The sequence below is a fragment of the Erinaceus europaeus genome, chromosome 13 (genome assembly GCF_950295315.1).
Source record: "Erinaceus europaeus chromosome 13, mEriEur2.1, whole genome shotgun sequence".
Taxonomy (NCBI): Eukaryota; Metazoa; Chordata; class Mammalia; order Eulipotyphla; family Erinaceidae; genus Erinaceus; species Erinaceus europaeus.
Window position 1 is genome coordinate 43,599,313 of NC_080174.1, and position 8,419 is coordinate 43,607,731.

Below are 8,419 nucleotides of genomic sequence, written 5' to 3' on the forward strand. Positions count from 1 at the left end.
GTCCAGGAAAGGGAGGGCTTACTTTGGGTATTTAATAACAACTTTAGGATTAAAAAAATCGTAAAATGGCATCCAAGAGCCGAAATTCTGACTTCTGACCCTCTCTCCCTCCTCCTTCTATTATTATTTCCCCAGCCCTTTGGCCGGGAAGCCTTGCTAAGGGGGTGGCTACGAATAGGTTCGCCTCCCATTCAGGATTGGTGGGCAATTCCAAGAGTCCCGCCTTCTCCCTCTCATGATTCGCTACGTCTACGTTCTTCCCGCCTCTCCATCAAAAAGATTGGCTGCCGGCCATCGGCGCCGTTTGCGCCAACTGAGATGCTGGAACGCCTGCGCCAGTAACTGGTTAGGTGTGGCTCTGGCAGCAATGGCAGTCTCGGCGGTGGTGGCGGCGCGGATGCGGCTGCATGTGTGGGGGGCCACGGCGCTGCGAGCCCGAGGCTTCAGCTCTGACCAGGTACGCCGGCATCGGTGTTTGCATCCCCTGGCCCGAGCGCGGTTTCCTTCTCTTCCTTGGCACCTTTACACATACACCTTTTCTCTTTCTGCAGCCGAGCAGCCACGACTCCAGTTCAGGCTCAATCCGAGAGGCCGGTGGGGCCTTCGGGAAGAGGGAGCAAGCTGAAGAGGAACGTTACTTCCGGTGAGGCCCACCAGTCCAGAGTTCAGCCCACGACCTCTACTGGCTTTTCCGGTCCGGTAGTCACACCCATCCCTGCGCGGTCACCTGGGCTCCGCACACCCCAGCAGGACTCTGTCCCCGAAAACCAAAGCGCTCAAGACCATTGCCGGCTATAGAGTGCTTCCGGTGCCCCGTAGTCTCGGAGCTCCCCAAACCCACGGCTCAGTTCTTCCTGAGTCATTTACCACCCCCACTCGTGGGGTTCTCCCTGCTTATGCAAAACGCCCCAAGATTTTCCTTTTTCTTCTTAATTTCATAGGGCAGAAAGAAATTGAGAAGGAGAGAGACATCTGCAGCACGACTTCACTTGTGAAATTTTCCCCCTGCAGGTGGAGGAGGCCTGAGGCTCCCTTGCAGATGATCAAGTGTGCACTTAACCAGGTGCGCCACCACCGCCGCTCCCAGGTTTTTCACAATGTCTAAGTCCAACTGAATATGGGGCCGGCTGGTGGCGCACCTGGTTAGGCGCACACATTACAATGCACAAGGAGCCAGGTTCAAGGCCCTGTCCCTCACCTGCAGGAGGAAAGCTTCACAAATGATTCAGCAGGGCTGCAGGTGTCTCTGTCTCTCCCTCTCTATCTCGCCCCTCCTCTCAATTTCTGGCTGTCTCTAATAAAGATAATAAAAAAAAATTAATCCAACCGAATTATACTGCAGATCCTCTAAGCCTGACTTTCTCTGTTCTCACCCACCTGTCACTCCTGCCTTTTCCTTCCTGCACACACTTTGACTTATCAAACTCTGCAGGAATGGATTCCCAGACTCCTCAGCTCCTCTAAACCATTTCTAAACTACACACATACACTAGATAGGTTATCACAGGAGCTGATGGCAGCTGAATCCCGTTCTGGAGACTTTAGCCCAGCCCAGCCCCTGAACTGAGTAGATTGCTCTTTCACATGAGAGTGTGGGGTGACCAGGGCCAGTTTACTCTGCCTGTGACCCTGCAGTGATCTTTTTCTCAACTTCAGACCACAATGAGAAACAATGTGCAATTAGTCTTGCTTGATTTCCCCTTTGGCCTATCTTTTTCAACTTGCGCTGCTCTTACTTGCTCTTTGTTTAATCTGACAGCCAACATTTCCTCAGTAAGTTTATTTGGTTGGGGAAATAAAAAAAGAGTAATTGGACCAACAAGATAGCACACTCAGGTGCTTGCTTAGTCAGGGCCAAGCCCTACACTGACGGAAACTGTAGTTTTTTTTTCTGTCTTTGTCTCTACCTGAAAGAAAGAAAGAAAAAAAATCAACTTGGAGCTGTGAAACCCCAGTAGCAGCAAAAAGAAGAAAAAATAATATTGCTGTGTCCCTGCCATACCAGCAAGGTATATAGTACAGCTTTCAGAAACCACTTAATTGGGTTCCTGTGTTTGACACTTATTTAGGCCCAAATCTGACTGAACCAACTAGACTGCCAAGTACTGTCAATACAAGAGGTCCCCTCTTCTCCTCCCCTTGTTTTTTTGTCTTGGTTTGTTTTTTTGTTTGTTTGTATTAGATTTATTTATGAAAAAGACCAGATAGCAGATCATCATTGTGGCACATTTGATGCTGGTGATTGAACTCAGGACCCCATGTTTATGGTTCTAACTTTACTTTTTTTTTTCTTTAACCATGTTGTTATTATTTTTTAAACCGTGTTATTATTTTATTTATTTTTTGTTATTATTTTTTAAGCCGTGTTATTATTTTATGTATTTATTTATTTTTTTACCAGAGCTGTTCAGCTCTGGCTTATGGTGGTGTGGGGGATTTAACCTGGGACATTAGAGCCTCAGGCATGAAAGATTTTATTTATTTATTAATGAGAAACATAGGAGGACAGAGAGAAAGAATCAGACATCACTCTGATACATGTGCTGCCGGGGCTTGAACTCAAGACCTCACGCTTGAGAGTCAAGTGCTTTATCCACTGCGCCACCTCCCGGACCACATTTATTTATTTTTTAATATTTATTTATTTTCCCTTTTGTTGCCCTTGTTTAACATTGTTATGGTTATTGATGTCATTGTTGTTGTATATGACAGAGAGAAATGAACGGGGGAGACGGGGGGTGGGAGGAGAACGACAGACACCTGCAGACCTGCTTCACTGCTTGTGAAGTGACTCCCCTGTGGGTGGGGAGCCGGGGGCTCGAACTGGGGTCCATATGCTGGTCCTTGCGCTTTGCGCCACGTGTGCTTACCCCGCTGCATTTATTATTTTTTTTATCTTTATTAATTGGGTAGAAACAGCCAGAAATCTAGATGGTAGGGTGAGAGAAAGGGAGAAAGAGGGAGTCAGGCGGTAGCACAGCAGGTTAAGCGCACGTGGCACGAAGCACAAGGACCAACCTAAGGATCTGGGTTCGAGCCCCCAGCTCCCCACCTGCAGGGGAGTCGTTTCACAAGCAGTGGAGCAGGTTTGCAGGTGCAGGTGTCTATCTTTCTCTCCCCCTCTCTGTTTCCCCTCTTGATTTCTCTCTGTCTTATCCAACAACAGTAGCAACAACAATAATAACCATGATGATAAAACAACAAGGGAAAAAATGGTCTCTAAGAGCAGTGGATTCATGGTGCAGGCACCGAGCCCCAACAATAACCCTGGAGGCAAAAAAAAAAAAGGAGAAAGAGACCCCTGTGACACTGCTTCACCACTTGCAAAGCTTTCCCCCCCTCAGGTGGGGACCAGGGGTCTAAACCCGCATCCTTGCACATTATAATGTGTGCTCAACCAGGTCAGTCACCACCTGGCCCCAGATTCTTTTTTTTTTTAATTTTTTAATTTTATTTATTAATGAGAATGATAGGAGAAGAGAGAGAAAGAACCAGACATCACGCCAGTATATGTGCTGCGGGAGGCTGAACTCGGGACCTCATGCTTAAGAGTTTAGTGCTTTATCCATTGCGCCACCTTCCGGATCACTCTTTTTTTTTTTTAGATTTTAGTTATTTATTAATGAGGAAGATAGAACCAGACATCACTCTGGCACATATGCCACCGGGGATCAAACTCAGGAGAGTTTTTGCACTTGAGAGTCCAAAGCTTTATCACTACACCACCTCCCAGACCACCAGATTCTCTTATTTTATTTAATTGGATACTGACAGAAATTGAGAGGTCCACAGACATAGAGAAGGGGAGACAGAAAGACACCTGCAGCTCTACTTCACTCATGAAACTTTCCCTCTGCAGGTGGGGATCAGGGGCTTGAACCCAGGTCCTTGCACACTGTAGTGTGTGCCCTTAACCAGATGCACCACCACCTGGCCCCAGTTTCTTTTTCTTTTTTTTTTTTTAATATTTTTTAATTATTTTTTTAAGCTTTATTTATTTATTTATTATTGGATAGAGGATAGAGACAGAGAGAAATTGAGGGGAAAGGAAGATAGAGATGGATAGAGACAGAGAGACACCTACAGCCCTGCTTCACCACTTGTGAAGCTTTCCCCCTGCAGGTGGGGACCAGGGGCTTGAACCTGGGTCCTTGCGCACTGTAGTGTGTGCGCTTAACCAGGTGCGCCACTGCCTGGTCCCCTGGCCCCCAGTTTCTAACTCTGTCCACCCACTGTATCACCTCCAAGACCTCAGGACCTTGCTGTCACCCCTCTCCCCACACCCCATTTCAGCCTTTACAACCAGGCGTGCATTTCTCTAGGCAAAGAAACAGCTGCTCAAATTGGGATAGGACTTGGGTATTTGTCTATGTGGCCTCAAGCTTTGGTTTTTTTGTTTTGTTCTTGTTTTTGCTTTCCTTCCCCAAGAGGAATTTTGTTCTCTGGGTTGTTTCTCTGATAAGGTGTTAGAATTTATGTCATATCTCTTGAGTTGTCTACTATAGAGAGCAATCAAATAACTCATAAGTGATAGTATTTAAAACACTAGCTCCAGGAAAATTGAATCATTTTGGCCATCTCTTAAAGATAAATACCTGGTGTATTGCACCAAAGTAAAAGACTCTGGGGTGGGTGGGTGGGGAGAATACAGATCCATGAAGGATGATAAATGACATAGTGGGGTTGTATTGTTAAATAGGAAACTACGGAATGTTATGCATGTACAAACTATTGTATTTACTGTTGAATGTAAAACATTAATTCCTCAATAAAGAAACAAAAAAAAGAAAAGAAAAAAGATAAATACCTTTTTGTTGTTGTTTACCAGAGCATTGCTTAGCTTGCTTATTGTGGTGTAAGAGATTGAATGCTCAAGGCATGAGTCTTTTTTGCATAACCATTATGCTATCAACCCCCCCAGATGAATACTTCCTAAGATGGAATATTATTTCACATGCGGGGGGAGTTTTATTTGTTTTGGTTGTTTGTTTTTTTGTTTGTTTTATTATCTATCTTCATTGGTTAAAGATAGTAAAAAATCAAGAGGATGGGGGAGCTAGAGAGGGAGATACACCTGCAGCACTGCTTCACAGCTCATGAAACTTTTCCCCCTGCAGGTGGGGACTTGAACCCTGGTCCTTGAACATTGTAACATGCGCTAACCAGGTACACCACCACCCAGCCCACTTTTTGTTTTTGTTTTTGTTTTGTTTTTTTTGAATTTTTTATTATATTTATTTTCCCTTTTGTTGTTTTTAAAATTTTGTTATTGAGGAATTAATGTTTTTACATTGGACAGTAAATACAATAGTTTGTACATTCATAGCATTACCCAGTTTTCCATATAACAATACAACCCCCACTAGGTCCTCTGTCATCCTTCTTGGATCTGTATTCTTCCCGCCCACCCACCCCAGAGTCTTTTACTTTGGTGCAATATGCCAATTCCAGTTCAGGTTCTACTTGTATTTGCTCTCCCCAGGAGAGGAATTGCAGGATCATAGGGTAGGTCCATTTCTAGCCTTCTGAGATTTCTCCAGACTGTTCTCCACAAAGGTTGGACTAATTGACATTCCCACCAGCAGTGCAGGAGGGTTCCTTTGACCCCACACCCTCTCCAACATTTGCTTCTGTTACCTATTCTGATGACATTCTCACAGGAGTGAAGTGGTATCTCATTGTCTTTATTTGCATTTCTCTGACAACCAGAGACTTGGAGCATTTTTTCATGTGTTTCTTAGCCTTTTGGATCTCTTCTGTGGTGAATATTCTGTCCATTGTCCTCCCCCCATTTTTGGATGGGGTTGTTTTGTTGAGATTGGCAAGCTCTTTATATATGTTGGTTATTAAACTTTTGTCTGATGTATGTGAAGACCTCCCATTCTGTGAGGGGTCTCTTGGTTTGGGTAGTAGTTTCTTTTGCTGTACAGAAGCTTTTTAATTTGATGTAGTCCTATAGGTTTATGCTTGTGCCTTAGTCTTCTTTGTAATTGGATTGGTTACATTGAAGATGTCTTTAAAATGTATGTGGAAAAGAGTTCTGCCAATATTTTCTTCTAAGTATCTGATAGTTTGTGGTCTAACATCCAAGTCCTTGATCCCACTTGGAATTTACTTTTGTATTTGGTGAAATATAGTGGTTCAGTTTTATTCTTCTGCATGTTTCAACCCATTGTTTCCAACACCATTTGTTGAAGACTCTACTTTCCCCATAGTCTGGGCACCTTAGTCAAAGATTAGATGTCCATAGGTGTGCTCTTGTTTTTTTATTGTTGCTGTTATTGATGTTGTCGTTGTTGGATAGGACGGAGAGAAATGGAGAGAGGAGGGGAAGACAGGGGGAGAGAAAGACAGACACCTGTAGACCTACTTCACACCTGTGAAGCGTATCTCCTGCAGGTGGGGAGCCAAGGGCTCGAATTGGGATCCTTAGCCTGGTCCTTGCACTTTGCGCCACGTGTGGTTAACCGCTGCGCTACTGCCCAACTCCCTTTTTTTTTTTTTCCTGTGGATGAGAAAGAGAGAAAAAGAGAACCAGACAGCATTCTGGCACATGTGTTGGGAAGAATCAAACTCAGAACCTCATGCTTGAAAGTGCAATGTGTTATCAGCCGGGCCACCTCCCAGATCCTTAGCGTGCCTCTAAGGGTGGAAGAGGCCTTGTTTCCAAAGGGTAGAATAAGGTAGGTACTCCTGTTGTTTGCCTTAGCTATGTGTATCAGAGATCTCTTTGATATAAAGGATTGAAATTAAATTAAGAGCCACTTTGTCGTTATAGAGCACGAACTAAGGAACAGCTGTTAGCCTTGAAGAAACACCATGAAGATGAAATTGGCCATCATGTGAAAGAAATTGAGCGTCTTCAGAAAGAAATTGAACGGCATAAGCAGAGGATCAAGAGTCTAAAACGCCACGATGATGATGATTAAATACACACAGCTTCCCCCATACAGTGGCTACAGATAATTTTCCCCCATCCACATAGAAAGAAGTTATGGTTCAATTACCTGTGTACTAGCAACAGATAATAATAAATTGTTATCTGAGAACTTTGTCTATTTCATTCTTCTATCAGGAGTGGGACAGGGGAACAGATACTACTGAACTGCTAAGATAGACTAAACAAAGTGCCTGCACTAGGGAGCTCAAAGACTTTTAAAAGAACATACAGTATGGTAAGTGTGCTATTCAACATGGAGAGGTGGGAGGGGAAGGGGAACAGAAAAAGGCCCTTTCCCTCTCCTACTTGTCAGTGGCATTCAGAGAAAAGGATGAACCTCAATAATAGAAAGGAATTTTCTCCATTAAAAGAATTATGTATCAATGGGAGGGAGAAGGAAAACCAGAACACCACTCTGGCACAAATGATACCAACTGTCAACATAGGACCTCGTGCCAAAGAGTCCAACACCGTCCAGCACTTTATCCACGCCACTACCTCCCAGGCCTTACTAGGGCACTTTTTTTTTTTTAATTGGGGAATTAATGTTTTATATTCAACAGTAAATACAATAGTTTGTACATGCATAACATTCCCCAGTTTCCCATATAACAATACAACCCCCACTAGGTCCTCTGTCATCCTTCTTGGACCTGTATTCTCCCCACCCACCCACCCGAGTCTTACTTTGGTGCAATACGCCAATTCCAGTTCAGGTTCTACTTGTGGGGTTGTTTTGTTTTTTTCCTGATCTTGTTTTTCAATTTCTGCCTGAGGGTGAGATCATCCCATATTCATCCTTGTGCTTCTGACTTATTTCACTCAACATGATTTTTTCAAGGTCCATCCAAGATCGGCTGAAAACGGTGAAGTCACCATTTTTTACAGCTGAGTAGTATTCCATTTTGTATATATACCACAACTTACTTGCTCAGCCACTCATCTGTTGTTGGACACCTGGGTTTGCTTCTAGGTTTTGGCTATTACAAATTGTGCTGCCAAGAACATATGTGTACACAGATCTTTTTGGATGGGTGTGTTGGGTTCCTTAGGATATATCCCCAGGAGAGGAATTGCAGGGTCATAGGGTAGGTCCATTTCTAGCCTTCTGAGAGTTCTCCAGACTGTTCTCCACAGAGGTTGGACCAATTGACATTCCCACCAGCAGTGTAGGAGGGTTCCTTTAACCCCACATCCTCTCCAACATTTGCTGCTGTTACCTTTTCTGATGTATGACATTCTCACAGGAGTGAAGTGGTATCTCATTGTTGTCTTTATTTGCATTTCTGACAATCAGAGACTTGGAGCATTTTTTCATGTGTTTCTCGGCCTTTTGGATATCTTCTGTGGTGAATATTCTGTCCATTGTCCTCCCCCCCATTTTGGATGGGGTTATTTGTTGTCTTGTTGAGTTTGGCAAGCTCTTCATATATGTTGGTTATTAAACTCTTGTCTGATGTATGGCATGTAAAGATCTTC

The 8,419-nt window shown here is 43.9% G+C and overlaps 1 protein-coding gene across 1 annotated transcript; it reads left to right on the plus strand.

Annotated features, from left to right (window-relative positions):
* The first annotated feature begins 289 nt into the window (after positions 1 to 289).
* On the plus strand, positions 290 to 7,049 carry ATP5IF1 (ATP synthase inhibitory factor subunit 1). Its single transcript, XM_007522425.3, has 3 exons — positions 290 to 457; positions 552 to 643; positions 6,779 to 7,049. The coding sequence occupies exons 1-3, from the start codon at positions 368 to 370 to the stop codon at positions 6,927 to 6,929; spliced, it is 333 nt and encodes a 110-aa protein (XP_007522487.1). The 5' UTR covers positions 290 to 367; the 3' UTR covers positions 6,930 to 7,049.
* Positions 7,050 to 8,419: the final 1,370 nt, after the last annotated feature.

Coding starts and splice junctions, on each gene's coding strand:
- ATP5IF1 (XM_007522425.3), top strand. CDS start 368: ATGGCAGTCTCGGCGGTGGTGGCGGCGCGGATGCGGCTGCATGTGTGG. Junction 458..551: donor GAGGCTTCAGCTCTGACCAG/GTACGCCGGCAT, acceptor CTCTTTCTGCAG/CCGAGCAGCCACGACTCCAG. Junction 644..6,778: donor GAAGAGGAACGTTACTTCCG/GTGAGGCCCACC, acceptor TTGTCGTTATAG/AGCACGAACTAAGGAACAGC.